At 34.7% G+C, this 26652-nt stretch overlaps 1 protein-coding gene and 1 pseudogene across 1 annotated transcript; one reads left to right on the forward strand and one right to left on the reverse strand.

Moving 5' to 3' along the window:
- Positions 1–2145: 2145 nt before the first annotated feature.
- Positions 2146–15187, forward strand: LOC113047287 (general transcription factor IIF subunit 1-like; annotated as a pseudogene).
- A 1860-nt stretch (positions 15188–17047) lies between these two features.
- Positions 17048–19162, reverse strand: alkbh7 (alkB homolog 7). The gene is made up of 4 exons (XM_026208641.1): positions 18795–19162; positions 17834–18007; positions 17618–17742; positions 17048–17510 (listed from the first exon to the last, which is right to left on the reverse strand). Exons 1-4 carry the CDS (start codon positions 19074–19076, stop codon positions 17390–17392), a joined length of 702 nt encoding a protein of 233 aa, XP_026064426.1. The 5' UTR covers positions 19077–19162; the 3' UTR covers positions 17048–17389.
- Positions 19163–26652: the final 7490 nt, after the last annotated feature.

The raw sequence follows: 26652 nt of genomic DNA on the forward strand, positions 1-26652 counted from the left end.
TCTGTCTTGTTATGGCTATTTTCACAGCCAGAATTTTAGTCAAGCTTTATAGTTGAAATAATGTTTTTTTAAGTATTTAAATATTTTGACAAAAAAACACATACATTTTTTATTTTAATTTCACTAATTGTTTAGAATGATTACTGTTTGAAACATAAGTTCACGTTCATATGATTATTTTCATAGTTTAAGATTGAAAGTCTTGGATGAGGGGCTAAGTTTCCAGGCCAATGTTATTGCTTCATGGAAGAAAAAAAAAATTCCATGGAACATGGGAATATTACATTTAGTAATTTAGCAGACACTTTTATCCAAAATGACTTAAAATTATGACAATATAAGCAATCAAAACCAACAAAAGAGCAATATTATGCAAGTTCTATGACAAGCCTCGGTTAGCCTAAAACAATAGTCTATACATAGCAATGTGTTTTATATATAAAAGCCAAAGTAAGTGTGTGGTTTTTTCTCTTTTTCTTTTTGAGATTATTTAGATTTACATAATTAGTTATTAGTTCAAGCACTGTTGGTGCTGCACACAGACTATGGCAAGCCGTAATCTATAAACTGCACTAGTATCTAATTTAACATTACTAGTACTTATTTTTTAACTACTAGTGCTTATTTTTTAGGTACTAGTGCTTATTCTTTAGATACTAGTACTAATTTATTAGGTACTAGTACTCATTCATTAGATACTAGTACCTATTAAATAGGCAATAGTACTTATTTATTAGACATGAGTACTCATTAATATATACTAGTACTTGTCCATTAGATACTAGTACTTATTGATTAAATACTAGTACGTATTTATTAGATACTAGATACCAGTACTCATTCATTAGATACTAGTACCAATTAAATAGTACTTATTTAAAAGATACTAATACTTATTAAGTAGGTACTAGTGCTTATTTATTAAAAAATAGTATTAATTCATTAGATACTAGTACCTATTAAATACATACTAGTACACATTTATTATATACTAGTTCTTATTTGAAATGTTAGTATGATTTTTTTATTTTACTAGTAATTTTTTTAATTGAACACTACTGTAGTCATTTGGACTATTCATAAAATAAGACAAGTAAAAAAAGGGAGATCTGACTAGTAAGATAATAGTTACTAGTGGAAACTACAAAAGATACTAGTGTCTAATAAATAAGAACTACGTAATACATAATGAATAACTCCTAGTATCTATTAAATAAGTACTAATATCAAATGAATAAGTACCAGTATCTAAAAAATAAGTACTAGCATCTAATGAATGCTTACAAGTAATATTTAAATATATACTAGTTACTATTGCAATAATTACTAGTCAGAAATTTAAAAAATGATATAAAAAATTAATAACTACAAGTCCCTGTTCGTTTGGAGATATATTCAACCTCATAAAGAACTAGCGAGAATGTATTTGGCGATATCTTCATTTAAACAGATCATTATATACATGAAACCATGACAAATATGAGTACCTCTCCACCGTCCAATCAGAGTCCACATGGTAATACAATACAAAAGTAATACAACTTTATTATTTTAAAAAATACGCAAGATGGTATGAAGAGCAGAGATACAACCATATTATTGTGACAGTCATTGTTTATTTTCATCATGTTTCATCAGTAAAACGTATAACTGCATGTTATTCAGCTACTAGGCTACATCTACAGCGAAAGCTGAATTTCCTGGAACTTCATCAGTACTTGCTCACAAAGCCCTAATTTGAGTAAAAATAGCTAAAATTATTCGAACTTGGAGGTAAACATTTGCAATTCCTTACGTTTTTCTCCAGGGTAAAGAATTGTGCATTTTTTTTTTTTTTTTATTGAAGCTCTATTAATTATTATATTTATTCTTAAATAATTTGTAAGAATTTATTTATTTTTTTTATAGTGAGATAGTGTTATTACAAAAGTAGTATTCCTTATTTAGTTTAATGTTTTTATTTAGAAATAATAATCATAGTCATTATTAGTTTTATTTATTTTATTTTATTACTAGTAGCATGAACATAGATACTAGCACGGTTTATAGATTAAATGTTACACCAGCTTTCCATACACAGACTGCACTCACTGCAGTGTTCGCTTCCGTGCAGCAGGTGACAGTAATAAGTCTTCAACAGGTGGATGACTAGCGTAAGCGTAGAGAAGAAGAGTTTTTAGCTGCGGAAGGTTATTTAAAGTTGTTACTGTACCTTTATGTATCTATTTTTGGAAGTGAATTCACGCTTCCGTATAGGAATACCAAGATAGGAAACCGAAAGGCAGCCGGACGATGTGATGCAAGTTTAAGCGTTATAAAGTGAAGTAGATCATAACGTTAGCCGGTTGAAGGTACGTTCAGTTAATTTCAAACACAACTTACATCCACATCCTTAAAGTACAGATAGATATTTCACGGCGAGCTTAAGGCGTTTTAGCTTCTATTCAAGCCAGGAATAATATCCTTGTTGGTGCATTAATCCAGCATAACAAGAAGTATGTCCATTTCCCTTGTCTTTTAAGTTATTATTATTGCATATTTTCTTAATTGGTACTTATTAAAAGTGTGAATCATTTAGAGAGCCGGGCTTTCATTAATGGGTTTATTTTCTCATTATGCATTGGGAGTATTTAACAGAATAAAATATATGAACATAAAATACTAAGTGGAACCTAAATGATTTTTTAGAAAAGGAGAAAAACAATCAATAACAAATAACAGACGAACATTTAGAATGTACATCAATATTACACTATAACTATATCATTTATAAATGGTTGTTAATCTGAAATTAAAATGTACTTTTCCTATAAATTAGTCAAGAAACACATTCATCCACTGTATACTGTAGCTGAACCACTCACTTTTGTAATTCTTCTGTTCTCCAACACTTTGGTTGACAGAATGAATTAATCAAGGCCAACTGCCAATAATGAATTTTTTTGTTGTTGTTGTTGTTTTTTACAGTGTGGTATGTGATGCTGCAACCACAACTTTTAGATGCACAATAAGAGTAGCGCAAGTTCTCTGACCGTACCTATGCAGTGTGTTTACTTTGTTCATAAACTTGTATGTTCTCACAGGTTATTAACGACACTTCTTGCTCTGCACTGCAGTGATGACGTCCCTGGTAAGTGTCTCAGCATCTACAGTTGTGGTTGATTGGATTGTTCAACACAAATGCAAATTGTGCGTCATTTTAGAAATGATGTCTAAATTTTGAACTGTTACACTCATCATGCTGTACAGATTTGTTCAGTATTATCTGTCTCTCATTCCTAAGAGATTGTTCTTGTTTGCAGGGGAGCTGCAGTTCCTCTGCAACCGAGTATGTTGTGCGAGTATCTAAGTAAGATTTGTATTTTATCTATTAAAAAACTCAATTACAGACTCTACGGTGCTGTCAGAGAAAGCGGTTGATATCTGAATTCTGGTATTTTGCCCAACAGAAACACCAGTAAGAAATACAACCTAATGGCTTTCAATGCTGGTGATAAAGTCAGTTGCTCCACGTGGACTCAGGTAACAGTCATTATATACAGTATATCTACCACTTACTCTTCCATGCAATTTTTCCTTCACTGCATTTTTAAGTTTGCCTTCTCTTGAAGTCTCTGTATCTCTCTATCTGTGTGTATATATATATGCAATGTTTAGACTCGTATGGAGTGTGATATGAGTAATAGGCGTATATACGGTGAAGAGGAGACTCAGGAGGGGGCAGCAGGCAGTGAGTTTGGAAAGAAACAGAGAGAGGAAGCACGGAGGAAGAAGTATGGTATCGTTACGAAGGAGTTCAAGCTGGAGGACCAGCCCTGGATCCTTAAACTTAATGGCAAGGCAGGAAGAAGGTACAAGTTTCTGCTTTTATACTTTCTGTTATTAACACTTTTATTGTGTTATATTTGAGTAAGTTTAGATACCAGTGATGCGCGGTTCAGTGTATAAATTGGGCCATGACAAAGCCAGCGCTTTGGTGATCATCTTTCATTTTTTCGGCAAATGCCTCCCACACTTTGCTCTTTCTATTTGTGTATTTGCGGAGCTTCCACTCCCCAGTCTTCACCTTTTCTCTTGCCGCCTCCATCTCTACCCGCAGACTGAGTAGTGATGTGTCGTTCATGAACAAATCTTTCTCTTTGAACAAATCTTTTAGGTGAACGAATCGTTCTTGTTCATGTAATCCATCTGTGAACTGTTTCATCATGTATGGAAAGCCTTTTTAACATTTATTCTAAAAGCTGTACTAGTATCTTTTTTTCATGTTACTAGTACTTATTTTTTAGAGACTAGTATCTTTTCCATTAATTACTAGTACTTATTCATTAGGTACTAGTGCTTATTCGTTAACTACTAGTGCTTATTCTTTAGGTACTAGTGCTTATTCTCTAGGTACTAGTGTCTTTTGTAAAGTTACTAGTACTTATTCATTAGATACTAGTACTTAATCATTAGATACTAGTACTTATTCCAATAGTGACTAGTATTTAATTCAACTTCCCGTGTTAACAAAAAATAGAACTAGTACTTATTTTTTAGTTACTAGTGACTTTTTAGACCAGAGATATCCTGAAATTAATAGATACTAGTACTTTTTAAATTTGCATTTCTGCCCAGTATGGTAATTGTATGTTGAATATTAATGAGCCAACAACATATAGGAGAGAGATTAATCAGGAAACAGAAACAAGGAGATGGATGTACTTTTTTTTTTAGAAAACCAAATAGAAAAGAAACAATTATTTTTTTACACAAGCACATTGAAAACGTATTTTTTTCCGTTTTTTTAACTGTAATTTCATAAATATAGTAGCCTAATGTGTTTAATGGTCTTTGAGTGACCTCTGCTGGCAGGATGTAGATACGACACCAATTGTATTAGCTGTTATTTTCCTATTTTTCCTCCAGTAAAAACAATAAATATCATACACAAGCTGTATGTTAATTTATTTTATTTTTTTATATACAGTCATGCCCAAAAATATGGACACCCTTGGTAAACATGATCAAAGAAGCCTATGAAAATTAATCTGCTTTGTTAATCTTTTTGATCTTTTATTTTAAAAATTCACAAAAATCTAACCTTTCTTTGGATAATAATAATTTAAAATGGGGGAAATATCATTATGATATAAATGTTTTTCTACAATACACATTGGCCACAATTAAGAACACCCTTAGAAATTCTTATGAGTAAAATAACTCTAAATTATATTCCCAGTCATATTCACAATTTTGAGCACTCCAGAGTGATTATGAACATGAAATTATCCAGCCATTGCTTCCTGTTTCGCATAAATATAAAGAAGAGGGAAAACAAAGCCCAAATGCCCTTAATCATCCATCACAATGAGAAAAACCAAAGAATATATATCTGATGTGCAGCAAAAGATGATTGAGCTTCACAAATTAGAAAGTGACTGCAAGATGTGATTAACAAATGAGCTAGAGCAGTGAAAATCCCCATTTCCAACATCAGGGCAATAATTAAGAATTTCTAATCAATAGAAAATGTTACAAAACTGCCTGGAAGAGGATGTGTGTCTTTATCATCCTAATGCATGGTGAGGAGGTCAGTTTGAGTGGCTAAAGACTCTCCAGGGATCACAGCTGTTATTGCAGAAAATAGTTGAGTCTCGGGCTCAGAAAACCTTTGTCAAACAAAAAATTGTCAAACAGCACCTACATCACCACATGTTGTTTGGGATGGTTACAATAAAAATTATCCTAGCACATCCAAAAACAAACTAAAGCATATTAATTTATCAGACATGACTGGAACTTCAAATGGGACTGGCTTCTATGGTCAGATGAAACTAAAAAAAAATAGCTTTTTAGCAGCAAACACTCAAGATGGGTTTGGTGAACACAGAGATAAAAAGTAAACCATATGTACAATAAAATATACTGCTCTATTTTTGATGTTGTGTGCCTATATTTCTGCTGGAGGTCCTGGACATCTTGTTTAGACACATGGCATCTTTGATTATATGAAATACCAACAGATAAAAAAACAAAAAGTGACTGACTCTGTTAGAAATCTTATAATGACCATGTTTGGATCACAATCAAACACAAACCTCAAAAACAACACAATAATGGGTCACTGAGCACAAAACCAAGCTTCTGCTATAGCCTTTTCCAGTCCTCTGACCTGAACCCTACAGAAAATGAACTGAAGAGAAGACACACCAACATGGAGATGGGAATCTGAAGGGTCTGGAGTGATTCTGGATGAAGGAATGGACTCTGATCTCTAGTCAGGTGTTCTCTAACCTCATCAGGCATTATAGGAGAAAATGTAGAGCTGTTAAACTGGCAAATGGAGGTTTAAAGAATAATTCAATAAAAGGGTGTCCTTAATTTTGGCCAATGTGCATTAGAGAAAAATATATTTATTTTATAATAATATTTCCCCCCATTTTAAATTCTTATTATTCAATGAAAGGTTAGAATTTTTAGAATTTTTTTTTTATAAAAGATCAAAAGGATTAACAATGCAGATTAATTTTCACAGCCTTCTTTATCATCATATATACCAAAGCTGTCCATATTTTTGGGCATGACTGTAGCACTGGTGCTGCAGACAATGAATGTTTTTATATTAATATTCTGTACAGGGCACCCAAAATCTGTGACAATTCGTGCAGTGCAATTACTGTGAAGACAGGCCCAGACTAGAGGAATTCTAGTGCCTATGGTGAAGTGCCTAAGGGGAAGTGAGCCCACTAGTGGACACCCAGGGAAACAGAGACTAGACAGTGTGACAAAATCCAAACCTTGTGGTTTTCAGACAAACATTTTATTATTTGAAAAGAAGGCCAAAAGGTATTAATAAAAAATTATAATAATAAAACACCAGGTTTGCTGTACTTGAAGGACTGCACAATTTTGCCCAATGTTTTTTATTTTTTAGTATATATATATATATATATATATATATATATATATATATATATATATATATATATCAATAAAACTAATAATGGTTATGGTTATTAATTCTAAATAAAAACACTAAACAAAATAAGGAACATTACTTTTGTAATAACACTATTTTACTATAATATACAAAACTGAGAAGCCTATACAAGACTAAATATAAATATAGCTGCAAAAAAAATGCACACTTCTATAGTAGAACGTTCTTAATTATTTTAGCTATTTTTACTCAAATTAGGATTTTGCAAGCAATAATGAATTTATTTTTAATTCATACTCGTCGCCGGAGGGCGCCCCTCGCGCAGAAACTCTACAAGTGAGACTCACTGATGAAGTTCCAGGAAACTCAGCTTTGCTGTAGATGTAGCTGAATAACATTCAGATAGACGTTTTACTGATGAAACTTGATGAAAATAAACAATTACTGTGACAATATATGCTTTTATCTCTGCTCTTCAAACCATCGCGCGTATTTTTATGAGAATAAAGTTTAAAACGCAATCCTAATGCAAATTTATTCTGCGTGTTGCATTACCATGTGGACTCTGATTGGACGGTGGAGAGGTACTCATGTTTATGTAATGACCTGTTTAAATGAAGATATCTCCAAATGCATTCTTACTAGTTCTTAATGAGGTTGAAGATATCTCCAAACGAACAGGGACTCGGAGTTATTCTGTTTTTGATATCATCTTTTAATTTCTGACTAGGATTTATTGCAATTGTATCTAGTATCTATTTAAATATTACTAGTAAGTATTCATTAGATACTAGTACTTAAGTTTTAGATACTGGTGCTTATTCATTAGATACTAGTTCTTATTTAATAGATACTAGTAGTTATTCATTAGGTACCAGTTCTTATTCTTTAGACACTAGTACCTTTTTTAATCACTACTAGTAACTATTCTTATCTTACTAGTCAGATCTGCCTTTTCACTCGTCTTATGTTATGACTAGTCCAAATGGCTACAGTAGAGTTCAACAAAAAAAATTACTAGTAAAATAAAAAATCATACTAGTAACATTTAGAATGAGTACTAGTATCTAATAAATGTTTACTAGTATCTATTAAATAAGTACTAGTATTTATTTAATAGGTACTAGTATCTAATGAATGACAACTAGTTTTTAATAAATAAGCACTAGTACCTAATTAATAAGTACTAGTATCTAAAAAAATAAGTACTAGTATCTAATTGATAAGAACTAGTATCTAATAATAAGTACTAGTATCTAATGAATAAGTACTAGTGTCTATTTAATAGGTACTAGTATCTAATGAATGAGTACTAGTATCTAAAAAATACACACTAGTACCTAAAGAATAACTACTAGTACATAAAAATTAAGTACTAGTCACTAGTGGAATACATACTAGTCAAAACTCAATAGTTGATATCTCAATGATGGATCCCCATAGAAGTCAATAGCAAAAAAATTAAATTTGTTACTAGTAACAATATAAAAGTTACTAGTCACTATTGAATTAAGTACTAGTATCTAATGAATAAGTACTAGTGCCTAATAAATAAATACTAGTATCTAATAAATAAGTATTAGTATTTAATCAATAAGTACTAGTATCTAATTAATAAATACTAGTACCTAATAAATAAGTACTAGTATCTAATGAATAAGTACTAGTAGCTAATGAATAAGCACTAGTATCTAATGAATAAGTACTAGTATCTCATGATTGAGTACTAGTATCTAATGATTAAGTACTAGTAACTTTACAAAAGACACTAGTGCCTAAAGAATAAGCACTAGTACCGAAAGAATAAGCACTAGTACCTAATGAATAAGTACTAGTACTTAATGGAAAAGATACTAGTATCTAAAAAATAAGTACTAGTAACTTGGAAAAAGATACTAGTACAGCTTAAAGAATAAATGTCAAAAAGGCTTTCCATAATCATGTCAAAGAATTACTCAACCTCGAGCCAATAGCCTTCAAGTATGACGTGAAGGAGCATGTGATTTGAAAAAGAAAATCTCGTACTGTGTTCATCTGAACAACTTATTTAGACTTTATTTATTGAATGCGATTATGCACACATTTTAATAAAGCCAAATCAGTTTTTGTCACAAGTCAACGTTCGTTGACTTAAGACATAACACATAAGACACTCTTTTTCACTACTTTCTGTGGCGTATTTCGTGTAAAATGAAGAAATGGTCACTGAACGAATCAGTGAACGAATCTGAATGAATCATTTTGGTGAACAAACTGAAAATGACCTTTAAGACTGGGCTCGTGCGCCATCTTCGCGCCAGTTATTCAGCCAATAAAGTGTAGGCCTATGTATTTCAAAATTGTGTCTAGTACTTTATAAAGTAATGACCCGACCGTCCACGACCCGAATATCATAAAAAATATTTTTGGATGACTCGTAACCACATTTTGGATCAACCCGCGCATCACTGTTAGCTACCCATACTTACAGTAAATCTTGATAACCCAATAAGTGTTGTTCTGTGTGAATGAATAGCACAGATTATTCTATTACACAAGCAAGCATGACATTAACAGTGTTTTCAGCATCTGCTCTCTAACTATCCAGAATAGGTTCACTTTATTTTAAGGTGTCCATGTTACAGTGTAACTATACATTTAAATACTGAGTAATACTAATTAATTACATGTACTTACTATATAGTTATGGTTTGTCTTAGGGTTAATTGTATTTAATTATGCATAATGTTATTTTTTATTAATATATTAAGTACATGTAACCTGTAACAAGGACACCTTAAAATAGTGTTACTCCACCTTATTTTGCAATGTGGAAGCAAGCTGTGTTTTTTATTATGTGTTAGACTTGATTTATTAGCTGCTATTAGGAAAATAACTATAAGGTCAAATTATCTGCACTACGAACCAGTGTGTTTATGATTTTGATAATACATACAATTAATATGATAACAAATACCAGTTTGCAATATCAAGCAGAAATACAGACTGTAATATGCAGCTAAAATCAGAATCAGAATCAGAAAGAGCTTTATTGCCAAGTATGCTTACGCATACAAGGAATTTGTTTTAATGACATAAGCTTCCAGTACACAGAGACAACAACACACACACACAAAAAAGAGATTTACAAATTGGCAAATAAATAAGTGTATAAACAATTGTGCTATAAATGATAATGGAATAGGGTTGAGTGAGATGCAGGAATGTTCTAGGATGGAGGGTTAACAAATAAATATAAGGATATTGCACGTTTAAAAGCATAAGTAGGGAACATTTAACTGTTCATGAGGTAGATTGCCTGGGGGAAGAAAAATAACTGGAAGTGAATAAAACTTCACACAGTCAAAAGTGCCTGTGTCCACTCTTGTATCAAAAATGATGTGGATGTGAACTGCTCTGAGAGTCGCTTCAAAAGCATTACACAACTGCATTTGATAAAAGTTATCGTCAGATACACGCAGAAACTCAGAGTTTCTCAAAGTTTGGTTTGACGTGAATATATGACAGAAACCCTGTCCTACTGTTCAATAGATTGTACTTCACAGAGTAATAAAACAATAGTAAAAGAGTGAACTGAAACAGTATTTTTAAGGAATATCAAACTATTTTCTATTCGTCTTTTAATTCAAACAGCCAATCTCTGTAATGCAGCACTTTTTTTTTTTTTTTTGCCAAACATCAAATTACGTTTTACGTCAAACATCAAGTTTTAGTTTTAGGCATTCATTGATTACTGCCTTTTTTTGGATAATATATTTGTATTGAAAGATAAAACACAGAATCCAAAAAAATAAATACAAATAAAACAAATCAGGTCACTATTACTGTTACAGTCTGAATAAATTAAAATGGTGAAGTCTTATGAATTCAATTGATCCATTTTGATGATTCAAATTTCATGAACAGTTTAAATGGAAAAAAACTGAGGAAAAAAAAATTACAGAAAGACCAGATTAAAATGTGTTTAAGAGATTATTTTTAATAGCCGTCAGCATTTTGTTGAGCGTCGGGTTTATGTTTCATGCCTTTTATGAGGACAGCACCTCATTAAACACTGCCATACTGTTCCTCTTTATCACTCAGATACAAAGGGGTGAAAAAAGGTGGACTCACGGAAAACGCTTCCTACTACATCTTCACACAGAGTGCATATGGGGCCTTCCGAGGCGTTTCCAGTTTACGGCTGGTACAACTTCACACCACAGGCCAAGCACCGCACGCTCACAGCAGAGGAGGCAGAGGAAGAGTGGGGCAGGTTGAGTGTTTGCATTCATGAGAACAGCTCTGATGGCTCTCCTGAGCAGCCAGTGTCAAATTATCATGAGCGTTAGACATCTCATCATCTTATTTTTCCATATAGGAGAAACAAAGTGGTGAATCACTTCAGTATCATGCTTCAGTGACGTCTCAGAGGACAGGAGCAAGGAGAGGAGGATGAGGAGGAAGGAGATAAAGGGGGAAAGAAAAAGAAGAAGGGAGGCAAGGGAGGAGACCTGCGGATACATGACTTTGAGGAGGATTTGGAAATAAGCAGCGATGAGAGTGACAGCAACAATGGAGACGGTGAGCAACGGCTCTGAGAACGAGGGGAGTGTCAAATGTAAGGCTTTTCTTACCAAAATGCCTTCTTTCAATGCAGATGATGAAGCCAAGTCAAAAGCTAAAAAGGACAAAGGCCCCAAAGGCAAGGGAAAGAAGAAGAAGAAGAAGAAAAAGGGCAGCGACCTGGAAGGGTTAGAGGATAGTGATGACGGTGACTTTGAGGGGTTGGAGGTGGACTACATGTCTGACGAGAGCAGGTGACTACACAAATCTTTACGTCCAGTTACTTTTGCCAAATACTCAGGGCCAGCCCGCGGCATAGGCGGTATAGGCAAATGCTAAGGGCGCCACTCTTCCATAGGGGCGCCAGAATGACTGAACAAGTGAATTTTTTATTTTTTTATTTTTTTTTACATATTTTTTTTTTTTATATAATAGGCTACTATTTAAAAACCATTAATTCGAAATACTACCAAATAAAGCAAAAAAAAAAAAAAAAAGTCCGGCTCTTCAATCTTCCCCCGCCCATCGAGTGCTTGAAGTGCGTTAGAAAGAGAGCGCGCGCACAATCAGTTGTTGGTAATTTGTTGTGTAGCGTGCCCGACGCCGCATCCAATGTAGACAGCACTGCTTTTGTTAACACACAGCTCGTAGAAACGGGCCTGGCAGCTCGCGCCAGTTCTAGACACTGTGAAAGTTTCCTGATTGTGACGGAAGGCCGAATTTACATGACACATTATAAATGAGCATAGTCTGCGATAGATACAGTGCCAAAAAGAATAAAAGAGGATAAAGACAGAGGTAAAGAGATGTAGTGAAAGAACAATTTATTGCATAGGAGTAAGATACTATAATTTCATGGCAGTTATTTTTACCTTAAACTTAATGTTAGCAGTTGTTCTGAGTTCTGAGTCCCCAGACTGTGTTTTTGTACAATCATGTCAGTTTTAAGACGCATTTTTTTATTATCACTTTTTTATTAATGTTTTACTCTACAGTTGTGCAGTTTTGGATGGAAACAGTACAGGCCAAAAGTTTGGAAACATTACTATTTTAAAAGTTTCTTCTGCTCATCAAGCCTGCATTTATTTGATCAAAAATACAGAAAAAATGTAATATTGTGATATATTATTACAATTTAAAATAATTTGTTTTCAATTTATTATACTTTAAATTATCATTTATTTCTGTGATGCAAAGCTGAATTTTCAGCATCATTACTCCATTCTTCAGTGTCACATGTGACATCCAGTCTATCACATGATCCTTTAGAAATCATTCTAATATGATGATTTATTATGAGTGTTGGAAACAGTTCTGCTGTAATGTGTGTGTGTGTGTGTGTGTGTGTGTGTGTGTGTGTGTGTATACACAGTGGGGATCGAAAGTTTGGGCACCCCTTGCAGAATCTGTGAAAATATGAGTAATTTTCAAAAAATAAGAGAGATCATACTAAATTCATGTTATTTTTTATTTAGTACTGTCCTGAGTAAGATATTTTACATAAAATATTTTAACATTTATTCCACAAGACAAAAAAAAATGCTGAAATTATTAAAATATCCCCACTCAAAAGTTTGGGAACCCTTGGTTCTTAATACTGTGTTCTGTTACCTGATGATCCTCGGCTGTCTTTCTGTTTTGTGATGGTTGTGCATGAGTCCCTTGTTTGTTCTGAACAGTTAAACTGAGCAGCATTCTTCAGAAAAATCTTTAAGCTCCTGCAGATTCTTCAGTTTTCCAACATCTTTACATATTTGAACCCTTTCCAGCAGGGACTTTATGATTTTGAGATTCACCTTATCACACTGAGGACATTTAAGGGACTCAAACACAACTATTTAAAAAGATTCAAACATTCACTGATGCTCCAGAACGAAACAAGATGCATTAAGAGCTTTTGAAGATCAAGGTAAATTGTACTTAATTTGTGTACCGGGAAACATACAAGTATCTTCTTTTGCTTACGAAGGGCAGAACTAAATGGAAAACAAAGATATTTCAACAAAATAAGACAAATTTGGCCATCTTCATTGTGTTCAAAAGTTTTCACCCCCAGCTCTTAATGCATCTTGCACAAATTGGTCAGGGCCGGCCCTGCAAATACTAACAGCCTTTTATCCAAAGTTTCTCTTCATGGTTACTCCAGTCTAGTCGTAATCATTCTCTCTTTGCTCCAGTTCTGAAGAAGAAGAGCCAGAGAAGACCAAGCATAATAAGGGAGAGGACGTCCCTGACGTGTGTTGTTGTTTTCTTGCTTTTCTACAGGAGTGTACTTCATTTAATTCTGATGTTTGATTTGAGACAGCTCCATGAAGCTCCAATGGCTTTTTTCAGGAATTGATGAAATGTCTGAGAGTGAGGAAGAAAACAAGAATGAAGAAGATGGCAAGGAGGAAGAAGAGGAAGAAGAAGGAAAGAAGACAACGGTGCAGGTGGAAAAGAAGAAGAAGAAAGATAAAGGCACCCTAATTTTGAATATTTTCTTTGTATTTGAAAGAGTTAGTCATGTTTGTTGGATACCAATAGGCACACCACTAAAAAAAAAAAAAATCAGTTCATATAAAAATATATATTTTATAATATAAAATCTTTTTTAAAAAAATCATGTTTAAAAATAAAAATAGACACTCATAATTCTAGTTAAATGTAACAGTAAAATAATGTATTGAATTATTTTAAATACAACTTTTAACTTTTACAATTAATTTATAAGTGCCAATCTTCCAAAATCCTCAAAAATGTTACCATTCTCTATATTTTTATATATCTTTTTTCCCGTTTTGTAAAAATCATTGTGTGTGTTGTTTCAGACAGCAGTGGCGAGTCCGACAGCTCTGAGGACAGTGATATTGAAGGAGAGGCAGCTTCAGCACTCTTCATGGTAGTAATGGCCTATGTTTGTGTGTTTGTGTTTGGGAGAGATTCTGATGTTGTTTCATGTGTATATGGCACAGTGCTCTCTTGTTGTCTCGTAGTTCAAGAACAGGAAGTCGACCCAGCACGCCTTCTATCGACAGCGCTGCCACTTCCAGCACTCTCCGTGCCGCTGCCAACAAACTGGAGCTAGGTGAAGCTCTGTGAAAAATGTTTCTCAAATGAATTGCATGGTTAAGGCAATTACAGTCGTGGCCAAAAATATTGCCCCCTGGTAAATATGATCAAAAAAGGATGTGAAAATTCATCTGCATTGTTATTCCTTTTGATCTTTTATTTGAGAAATGCACAAAAATGTATCCTTTCATTGAATAATAAGAATTTAAAATGGGGGGAAATATCCTTATGAAATAAATGTTTTTCTGTAATACACATTGGCCACAATTAAGGACACCCTTTTATTCAATACTTATTGAAACCTCCATTTGCCAGTTTAACAGCTCTAAATGTTCTCCTATAATGCCTGATGAGGTTAGAGAACACCTCACAAGAGATCAGAGACCATTCCTTCATCCAGAATCACTCCAGACCCTTCAGATTCCCAGCTTCTCCTCTTCAGTTCACTCCTCTCATTTTCTATAGGGTTTAGGTCAGAGGACTGGATTGGCCAAAGCAGAAGCTTGGTTTTGTGCCCAGCGACCCATTTCTGTGTTGTTTTTGAGGTTTGTGTTTGGATTATTGTACGGTTGAAATATCCAAACATGGCCCATTGTAAGATTTCACTTACTGATATTTTATCTGTTGGTATTTGATAGAATCCATGATGCCATGTGTCTAAACAAGATGTCCAGGACCTCCAGCAGAAATATAGGCCCACAACATCAAAAATACAGCAGTATATTTCATTGTACACATGGGGTACTTTTTATCTCTGTGTTCACCAAACCCATCTTGAGTGTTTGCTGCTAAAAAAGCTATTTTTTTAGTTTCATCTGATCATAGAAGCCAGTCCCATTTAAAGTTCCAGTCATGTCTGATAACTGATTATGATGGAGTTTGTTTTTGAATGAGCTAGGATAATTTTTCTTGTAACCCTCCCTAACAATATGTGGTGATGTAGGTTCTGTTTGATCATTTTTGCAAGGTATTCTGAACCAGAGACTAAAATATTTTCTGCAATTCTCCAGCTGTGACCCTTGGAAAGTCTTTAGCCACTCAAACTGACCTCCTGTCCTTAATTGTGTCCAACGAGAATTTGATAAAAACCTTTATTTCATTATGGTATTCCGCCCCTCCCCCCGGCACCCCCCATTTTAAATTATTATTATCCAATGAAAGGATACATTTTTGACTGTACTTGTTTGATTTAATAGCATAAACATTGCAGAGAAAAATTAAATACAAAAAAATAATATTTAAATATTAAATACTGCATGATGTTATTGTGGCAAGAAAATGGCATGGAAATAAATTACAGAAAGTGGTTTTAAGAGCATCTATATATATATATATATATATATATATATATATATATATATATATATATATATAAAAACAAATTGCATTTTACTTTTATTTTATGTTGATCAATCATTTGTCAGGTATTCCAGCCATAAATGAAAGTTCTCTCTTTTACACACCCTCATGCTGTCACAGACATGTATGACTCTCTCTTCCGATGAACACAAAGATTTTTTTTAAAATAATCCATATAATGCAAGGTGTACGGAACCTCGAAAAATTAAGCTTTAAAAACCAAACTCAGTGAACAGAGTAATGTATATCACTCGGTTGGTTAGTGTGTTGTCAAACTCTCCTAAGAAGTGGCACAGGCATACTGTACAGGGGACTGTTGTTTACTTTTTTGAAGCATCAATTTTGTGAGTCCCATACACTTTCATTATATGGACTCAAGAGTTGAATTATTTGTCCAAAAAAATTGTTTATCAGAAGAAAGTCATATACATCTGATGATGACCACTAAAGACCTGCTGAAGAAGTTACAGACCAAGCGCACAGGCCTCAGCAGCGAGCAGACAGTCAACATGCTCGCCCAAATCTTGAAGAGGCTCAACCCAGAGAGGAAGAACACCAATGACAAGATGCACTTCTACCTCACAGAGTGAGCACAGCTGAGGAGAGAGTCAAACTGAGCGCCCATAACCAGCAGGCTCTCCTTTAATAATACAGCTCATTTGGGTCAAGGCTACCAACTTGATCTGAAATTTGTCATCTTCCTTTCAACCATTCAGGTTGAAGTGCTGTTAATTGATTTCCAGATGAGAATGCTGAAGGTCCAAAGAGTAAAAAGACAGAAAACTGAGAAGCAAGCAATAGAGTAGGTTTTTGTATATTGTAATAGATACAGGAAAGATGTGTTTGTAAATTCATAATTTATGTCTGTTAATGACAGGCTGAATATCAGAGAGAAGCTGGGTGATATCAACACAATGATTTTTCATGAAAACTTTCTGAATTTTGAGAGAAGGCCCTTACTCATAGAATAGAATCACATTTTTGTGGCTTTTATTATGCATTCAGTTCTTATCAAATTTGTTGGCGTTTTTCTTTTTTTTTTTTTACTGGTTGTAAAAGTAAATCTCCTTTGATAGAACATTAAATTTGTTCCAAAATTAATAGTGTTTGTGTTCATTTGTTTAAATTGTATAATGTATGCAACAGTAATGTTTAAGAAGTCAGTCACAATAGTGGATAGCAAAAAATATTTATTAATAGACATATGTAAATAAAAAGCAGTTCCAATCACTGTCTTCATCCATTTCCCTGACTTAATTGACATTATACATTGTATCAAACAAATATTTTTCCTTCATATATCCAATACAGGTGTTTGGACATTTCAATGATGTGAATGTTATCCTGATGTTAAAAGAGCAGTTGTTTCTTTGTGGTTATTCCAGGAAAATGCATCTGATTTTTAAATGTTTAGCTATACCTGTGTGTGTGAGTATCTGAAAGATGAACACCTCTAGTCAAAGGTAGTGATATGAAAGAGCTACAGCGTTTCCAAGACAAGTGCCAGTTCTTTTACACAGGCAGGTTTCGACAGATGACAGAGATGCGGCGATGACGTGGAACCTTCTGACCTGAGAAAAAAGATTCTTCCTCTTTCAGGATTTCATGGGTGAATTTAAATCGAGCCTCATCCCTGTTGATAAGAACACATTTCAAATTTTTAATGTCATCTAAAATAGACCAAAATATTATTTTACTGCCAGTTTTTGAGATAAAATAAAAAATATGCTGGGTATATACCTTAATATATAAAGTGAGCGCCGACTCAGGAGCAAGTCCACCCAATCTGTGGATTTATTTTCTGGGACTAATCTCATAACACTATCGGACAACAGGCTCAGTCCTGCAATAGTGCTTCCACAGAACTGGCAAGAGAACAGCAGGCATTAATAATGTACAGATAACAGTGTTAAATGTGGAGAACATCAATACTGTACAAATAACTGAGAGGCAGACCTTCACACTGTCAATATGGGGTTTGATATAGCCCTCTTTGTCCAGGTCCAGAACATGAATTGGCCCAAGAAGTGGACTGCCTTCAGGAAATGCAACAGCTCTCACCCGTCTCAAGACACTTTCACAGGTAACTCCCCACTGCAGGCGCTCTGTTTCTCTGTAGCCGTGAATAGCCTGAGTGGTGAAAGAGAAATGTACCAGACATATGGAAAATGAATATGTGCGAAGGTAATTAATAGCCATCGGTCAATAATGAACAGCAGGAATTTCACAAATAAAATGCCCTAGAAATAGGTTTTCAACCTTATTTAGTGTTGTATTTTTATTATCAAGTGGAGAACAATTGAGGTCAAGACATAGACCCGTAGATCGATCTTTAATTTTAACGGAAATTATTTTAGTTTTACTTTAGGTTAATGTGTAGTGGGACACATTAAACCCACTTAGTACTTCATAATACAGCATAATACACTGTGTATATTTTATTAAGCTTTATTATGAAATATGAGTTTTTATTTGTTTTGTTTTTCAACTTAATGAGCTGCACCAACAATGACAAAACGACTGTTTCCAAGCAGGTTTCCCAAAACACTTCCCACTCTTAGGTTGTTCCGATATAGTAGCCCCGCCCAAAACTCATGGGATTGGAAGAGGGCCACCTGATAGATTTCTGATTGGCTAACACACGCGGTTCAAGCTCAAATACTTTATTCGCTGGCCGCTATATCAGAGAGAAAGTATTATTAATCAGCAGCACACCTATTTCACTTAACGTTACAGTAGTAACATTTTCAAGAAAGTCTTGGGTTCACCTGGAAAGTAAGGTAGGTTGTAACTAAACTCCAGAAACAGTGCACTACACATAAGATAAGCCCATGAAACGAGGAGAATAGCAAACACAAACAACGGTTATGACATGACGCTGGATGGCAGTGTTTACACACTTCTCCACGGTACTTACATCGTCCCAGTGGTCAAACTCATATCGCTTTTTTCTAAGTGCTGTCTCTACTTCTTTGAAAAGGGCATTCTCCTCTTCCTCGCTGATAAAATTCTGTCTAACTTCAACATGCCCACGCACTAAGGATAAAATTTCCTGAGACGATCCGTACAACCATGTACACTCCTCTTTGCTCTCGGGGCCTTTTCGTAAAGCCGAGCTCTCCGATAAAAGCCTATACAATAAAGGATTTTTGAAAGATTGCCTCTGTAATTGTTTCGATACTCTAATTAGAAGTGTCATTCTGTCGAGGACATACGATGGCACTTAAATATCCACAATATTCAGCGTGCTAGTGTCACTGCTGTCATTGACGGGGCGCCATTTTGAATACGCTAAGATTTCTGGGACTTGAAGTATTTGAGTGACATCGCTTCGGCCCAGCAGCGGTTCAGCATTATATTCAAAACGACAAAATTAAATTTTAAATGGAAATTGTGAGCGTAAGCAGACATAGTGATGAAAAAAGATGCACAATTTAGCTGCAGTTTACAAGAGAATGATTTAAATTAGTTAAAAAAAGGACTTTAGAACTGTGTTATTACGGCGATGCATTCAGCTACAAATACACGCAAACGAGTTTAATTTGCGCTCCAGTGGGTAAAGACCGTTTTTATACAGTCTGTAAAGACGACATTCTACTCTATAGTGATGATAAATTATATGTAACTGCAATTCCGCTTTTCAACACTAGAGAGCAGCACATGACTATTGCTTACTGTGATAAATGAAGATAAATGTAAAAATCTTTATTTCTGGGGGCAAACGCATCCTGTTCTGATTTCCTCCTAACTTAAGCACGCTAAATAGCAGATGTTTTGCTGTCTTTTCATATTTTGCCTCTAGGATGAAATTTGTACATTTTTACAAATTTTTAAATCTATAAAGTAACCAACCTCAATTTCTAATGGCATGTTTTTGTTAAATGTGAAATAGCTCTCTCTCTCTCTCTCTCTCTCTCTCTCTCTCCCTCTCCCTCTCTCTCTCTCTCCCTCTCCCTCTCTCTCCCCTCACCCTGCTTGCTATTCAGTATTTATATGTTATATATATAATCCAGATTTGTGACAATCCAATCCAAACCCATATCCAATGACTGTGCTTTTTTCAGTCTATTATGTCACTGATCTTTTAGATGTCTCTCTCTCCACACACACACACACACACACACACACATATTGACTGGTTTCTCTCATCAATTAGCCTGCAAGACTCTAATGATGGTAATTATTTGTAATTGTAATGGTCAGGCAGTGCTGTTTGTGGCAGTGGGAGGGCGGTAAACAGTCTGTAAGTATCTGAGATTTACAGGCAGTAAGACATTGAGTGCTGATACATGGCTCTGGGGAATGTGCAATATATTCACACTGTAGCCAATACAGCAAAGATTAGAAGATTGCAAAGCCTGAAATAAATCAGAACCTCAGAATAGTTTGATATGTACTGGTTTACGTTTCACTGTAGCTCAGAATTGTCTACATATTAGAGAGGGAATTCTCTTTTATTTCTTTACAAAACTTTAAATCACTTTTAGAGGCAACTTTAGATGCAACCCATTTACAATCAGTTTTACATTAGAACACTCTGAAAATATAATTTATCCTTTGCTAAGCCTCATCCCTTTGGTGGCGCTCGCTAACCCAAACCAGCTTTACTAAACATCCAATAGAAATGATCTGGACATTTTTTGAACAGCGTAATATTTGGTCAAATGTGCTCATGAAGTGTTAAAAAGGTATTGTTGTTACATTGGCTTAAATAAATCATGTAGTTGTAAAGTGTTTTATCTGCCGTCTTTAAAAGAAATGGTGAAATTTAGTAAAAACCTAAATTAAAACAGAGGAGACAGAAAATTATAATTGATAAAAAAGAAACCATTTGAAAGCAGTCACAATTAGGGTTGAAAAGGGGTGAGACATTTCCGTAAACTTTCTGGAATGTTTGGGAAATGTTCAGGAAACGCTCCACTATTTTGTAACCCTAATTACAATTGATAGCATTAGGGGACACAATTGTCAACACAAGGGAAACGATGCTCTACCATATTTAAAAATAAAAACAGAAGCTCCATAGATGTAAGTTTAAAAAAAAAAAAAGCAAATTATTGTCCGAAAAAATGGTAGACAGCAGACGCTCAAAAGTGGGATTGTCAGCAACAGAAGGGTCAATTCACAAGAACTCAACACTACAGCTGAACATTTACATACAAACACATGTAGACAAACACAGCTACATGTTTATCTCACTTCCTGAAAGGGAAGCCTGTCGTCCTGCAAGAGCATTTTCTCAACGGGCTTCTTGATTGACAGCAGCTGATCTAAAGAACACAGGAAATCGTTTAAGCCTACAAGACTCAGACTGTTTGTCATGTGACTATATATCGCTCAATTGACTGTAATTTAAATACAGGCTCATAAATGAGTTTGATTTCCTGCAGAAGTTCAAGGCATGGAGAGCGCAGAGAGAGTTCTAAAGAATCTTTTAGTCACTGATTGCATTGACTTTGTATATGGACACAAAAACACCACAGAATTTCTCAGAAGATCCACACAAGAATTAAAGTCATATAGATTGCAACAAGAAGTTTCATCTTTGGGTGAACTGCCTCTTTAAGTTGATGGGGATTACGGTTGTTAGCAGAAAAGCTTGGATTTGAGCCGAAAAGAGGCACTGAGCTTGGGAATCAAGTTGGGGAAGCAGAGCGAAAAGAAAGTATGAGAGATGAGTGAAAGCATATTGTGATGACAGTTCTGTCCCTTTGTGAAGATGCTGGCCTACTTACTACTTAAAGATGTTTGGAGCAGTTTACAAGCACTTTGAGGCAATGTTCAAGTGCTGTAAACAGATCCAAAAAATAAAAAGACATTCCAAATTTCTGTCTATCACTTGGCTTTTTGATAATTTTATGTTTTTTCGCTATTTATTTCATGCAACAGTGACACATTAATTGCAAACTAGTGCCTGACAAATTGTGAAAATGTTATGTTAACGCGTTTATACAGAAATGCTAATCTCCTATTGGTGCAGTTAATGTCTATATGTTAGTAGATTTAAGGGTTAGGAGCACTGAAAAGAGTTGCATGGATGGTTTGTCAGGCATTTGGGGCTTTTAATAATTCTACGCTGTTTAAAAATGTATTGTACCTACATCAGGCTCTTCCCCAAATAAAACGCTCTGCTCAGAGGACGATGGCCTACTTTACACTCTCCAACAGTCTCTGTATCACAGCTACACATTCATCTTTGTCTTTTACCTGTGCTAAAAAGTGTATATTATTTGTGTTTTCTTTTTAACTGTATGAAATATTAAGCTTAAATGTGCCTCTAAACAAGCTCATAAACGCAAAGCAATCGTGTGTTCAGTTCTCTTATTTTCTTTAGTGCATGTTTATTGCATCTGACACACTTACATACCGAAGGGTGATATGTTGCCATGCAGTCCTTTCCACTGACCAGTAGGATTTATATCTGGAAGATAAGGTTAAATAAGGAGCAGAGAACCTGCTATACATGCTGTTTATGAATAATTCAATTTTATGAGTCACTGAGTTTAGCTTCTGCTGCAAATACACAGCAGCATTACTTCAGAATTCTTGATTGGCATTGTGTGTGTGCGTATGTTCCATCTCTTTATCACCATTATATGCAGTCACTGAGAGCACACATGCATACTGACGCATTATGCTGTCGCTTTTGTTTTGCAAGATTTACATGTGACAGTTTTATGGGTGCACTGAGTGCTCGATTGAATTTTGATTGATTTGATGACAATTCTCACACCACGTTTCCTCTGAATCTGAGCATAGCTGAGCCAAACTCGTCTGTCACAGAACAAGTCACAGTCTAAGAGACTGGAATTTAGTCACAACTCAATTTTGGCAAAAAGTGCAGTTCATTTTGCCTTTGTAGAGCAGTTTAGTGAGACATCTTATTGCCTTCTTTCTTTCTTTGGCTGCCTGTGCATGCTTTATGTGTGCTGCTGTGTAAGATAAGTGTGGTATGCTTTAATAATGCACTAAGGGAGGGGTGTTTCTGCTTGGCAGTAGGAGAGAGGCTCTGGCATTCAAAAGCGATCGTCTTGTGGACCCCAACTGTGTGACAAGGCTGACACAACGGGACTATAGCACACATCACAGCATACAGCCCCACCACTGAGACTGCATTCATAATCAATACGTAAACATGCACAATATACAGAAACGCTTCATTAAGAAGATGATTGGTGGTAACACAAGAATAACTTAATTAGGTGAACACTCTTTATCCATTCTTTATCTTCTAAATGGACAAAAAAAAATTGATGGTCCCAGTAATGCAAGCAAAGCCCTTCATGTGTTGTTTAAAATAATTAATGTTTTAAATGTCTTATAGAGATGTTATACCACAGCTGTGCAAAATCCTTGTACAGAGGCAGCTGTCAGGATGATGAGCATGATTCGTCTTGATTAGGGTTTTTATGGGCTAAGAGCTGTAGGACAGTCACTAAATTGGCAGTTTTGATTTCAAAAGATAATGAGTCTCGGTTTGTTTTGTGTTTGTGGGTGTTCGATTATTTTACTGTGGAGATGTATTCTTTATATAGCATTTAATTTGCCATTTTTTTTTTTTTTTTCACTCTGTTCGTGGTTTGATTAATTAATTTAGGTCACAGTTTAGAGCTCTGACTCACCAGTTCTCAAGTTTGTTCACTTGGAATAATTGAAAGATAATTCTACAAATCATAAAACCAGCACATTGCACATAAGCAGGATATATAATCTGTCCACACACTGATCTGAAAAAATAACTGTAGTCTAATATTTGTCTGGTATTAGCGGTAATTGCTTATTTAAATTAGGGTAAGAAATTGTTGAAAATACACCACAGTTTTTGCTGCCTTTAAATGAAGCACATGCTCTGCATGTTCTGAAGGATGTCTACACTGTATCTGTTACTTGTTTATAATTTATATTATAATTTTTTTACCATTATTTGTTTTGTATTTAATTTAGATATATTATATTTTTAATTTAGATCTGTGGCTATTTGCAGTGTTTCAGAACCATGGACAGCTGCCTTCGCTGGCTGTCATTAGACCAGTGCTCTTTCCTAACTGAGCTTCCAGATCAGACTTTGTTTGGGGATTTGAGGATTCATTATTCAAAGCAAAAATGGCAAAACAGATTTAGCTGTTATAGATTTAGGCTATTATTTACGTTTCAACTGTGTTTTTCAAATAGTGTTTCAATAACAACAAAAGTTATATTATAAATTGCTCACTTATTTTTACCTTGTGCAAAATAAATGCTTTCGAACAGATTTCACATACGTCTTAGGAAGTAATCATCGCAACTATGTTACGAGCTGCTTTAAAAGGAAAATAAATAGCTGCAATATCACTCTATTTTAGATTTATAATCACACACTTAAACACAATGCATCTCTAAAATGACTCCGATATTACAGATAAAAGCCATAATGTATAAAGAAATTCGCCTGTCAGCCCCTGTTGATCTGTTGACTGAAGCCTAGAGGCTGGAGGCTGGAGGCTGGTGCCTGTTTGAGCTCTTGACTCCAGGCTCTTCAGGACTGACGCTGAACGCATCACATACGGTTGATCACACGCGTGCTGGTTCAGATACTGAACAGCTTGCTGCACAAGATCAAGGGATGAGCAGAGATCCAGTGGAAAGTTTTCCCCTCAAGTTCACATAATTCTTTTTGAAGCAGTAGCAGGCCATGTGTGATATTGTGGTAGCCTATTTCTTGATTTGTTTCAGGGGGAGATTTGTTTCCACCTTTAGCAGTAAGGTGGGCAAGTAGGAATATAGCTGATTAAAACAACACTTGGGAAAGAGGTACTGTCTGCCGTACCAAGACTGTGTCCACTTGTTTTAGACATTGGGATGGGGGTATTAGGAGGACCAGTAGGGTACAACGGGTACAACATTTTGTGTGAAAATAGATCATTCAAGTTGTTTATTTTGTTTTAAAATTGTATAAATGTACGAGGAGGCAAGGGTCGGCCTTTTACCCGACACATGGGACAAAAGTCTCACCAGCATGGGGTAAAAGGCAAACGGTTAAAGTTAATACGGTTTAAAAAAAAAAATAAAAAATAATAATCACTTCATCGAAAAAAAATAATAATAATCACTTCATCGAAAAAAAACAAAAAAAAAAACATTAGTGTTCAATAAATATACTGTCATTAAAATGTTAACATAAAAATATGTTTTCAAATATAGAAAACAAAATAATTTTTGATAAGATTCTGAAAGTATTGAATAAATATGTACAGTATTAATAACAAATTATATTTAACTATATGATATGATTAATATATCACATTTTTTGTTTTATATATATATATATATATATATATATATATATATATATATATATATATATATATATATATATATATATATATTGCAAATACCGCACTATTACATAGTCTTTCATTATTTAAAATTTAGTTTTTCTAATACATCAGATGGTCGCATGGCAAATGTATTTACCCGATCTAATAAAAGTGTGAATCAATAGCAAGACTTAATGTTTCAATTTGTCATAGTATTTATAAGCAGAAATTGACTTTGATGAGCATATGATATGCATTGGGTACAACTAGGGTTGTGGGTAGATGCAGTTCAGGTGTAAGCAAAAACTGCATATTGAATGGATGCCAACAAATTGCGTATCATGCACTCGAAAACTGAGTATTATACAGGTGCATCTGAAAAAATTTGAATATCATGGAAAAGGTCTTTATTTTTTGTCATTTATTTTAAAAAGGCAAACTTTCTCATATTCTAGATTCATTGCACACAAACTGAAATATTTCAAGAGTTGTTATGTTTTCATTCTGATGATTACGACTTACAGCTTAGGAAAATACAAAAACTCAGTATCTCAAAAAATTTGAATATAAAATTTTTAGCTTGATTAGTTTTATTAATTTTGAGCATAAATACTGGGCTAGTTTAGAACATGCAACAACAATTATGGGAAAGACTACTGACTTGATGGTTGTCCAGAAGACGATCATCGACACCCTCCACAAGGAGGGTAAACCACAGAAGGTCATCACTGAACAGGCTGTTGTTCACAGAGTGCTGTATCAAAATATATTCATAGAAAATTGACTGGAAGGAAAAATTGTGGTAGGAAAAGGTGCACAAGCAACAGGGATGAACACAGCCTTGGGAAGATTTTTAGCAAAAGCTGATTCAAAACTTGGGAGAGTTTCACAAGGAGTGGACTGCACTCAGACGTCTTCAGGAAATGGACTACAGCTGTCACATTCCTAGAACCAAGTGCTCTTGAACCAGAAAAAGCATTTCACCCTGGGTAAGGACAAAAAGAACTGCACTGTTGCTCAGTGGTCCAAAGTCCTCTTTTCAGATGAAATAATTTTTAGTATTTCATTTGGAAATCGAAGTCTGGAGTAAGACTGGAAAGGCACAGAATCCAAAGTCTAGTGTGAAGTTTCTGAATTCAGCTATGATTTTGGGAGCTGTGTTGTTTGCTGGTGTTGGTCCATTGTGTGTTATCAAGTCCAAAGTCAATGCAGCCATCTACCAGGAGATTTTTAAGCACTTTATGCTTCCATCTGCTGACAAGCTTTATGGAGATGCTGATTTAATCTTGCAGCAGCATTTTTAAAGGTGGCAATTTTTTTAAGTGTGTGGGATGGAGGAGAGGTAATGTTTAATTATTTCCGTTTAAATTATTTCATATTAATTCCGAAAACATCTGCGTCTAAGAATAGCCTGTCGGTCCTCGCCCTGCGTGCCGTCGCAAAGTGGAGCCGTTCCGTGAGACGCGCGTTTGAATGCGC

The sequence above is a fragment of the Carassius auratus genome, chromosome 28 (assembly GCF_003368295.1).
Source record: "Carassius auratus strain Wakin chromosome 28, ASM336829v1, whole genome shotgun sequence".
NCBI lineage: Eukaryota > Metazoa > Chordata > Actinopteri > Cypriniformes > Cyprinidae > Carassius > Carassius auratus.

What these genes read in the sequence shown, in the direction of transcription:
- alkbh7 (XM_026208641.1), bottom strand. Translation starts at nt 19,076, where the DNA reads ATGACACTTCTAATTAGAGTATCGAAACAATTACAGAGGCAATCTTTC. An exon ending in AGTTTGACCACTGGGACGAT is followed by an intron (nt 18,008 to 18,794) that starts GTAAGTACCGTG and finishes TTCACCACTCAG; the next exon opens with GCTATTCACGGCTACAGAGA. An exon ending in CGCTCACTTTATATATTAAG is followed by an intron (nt 17,511 to 17,617) that starts GTATATACCCAG and finishes TCTTATCAACAG; the next exon opens with GGATGAGGCTCGATTTAAAT.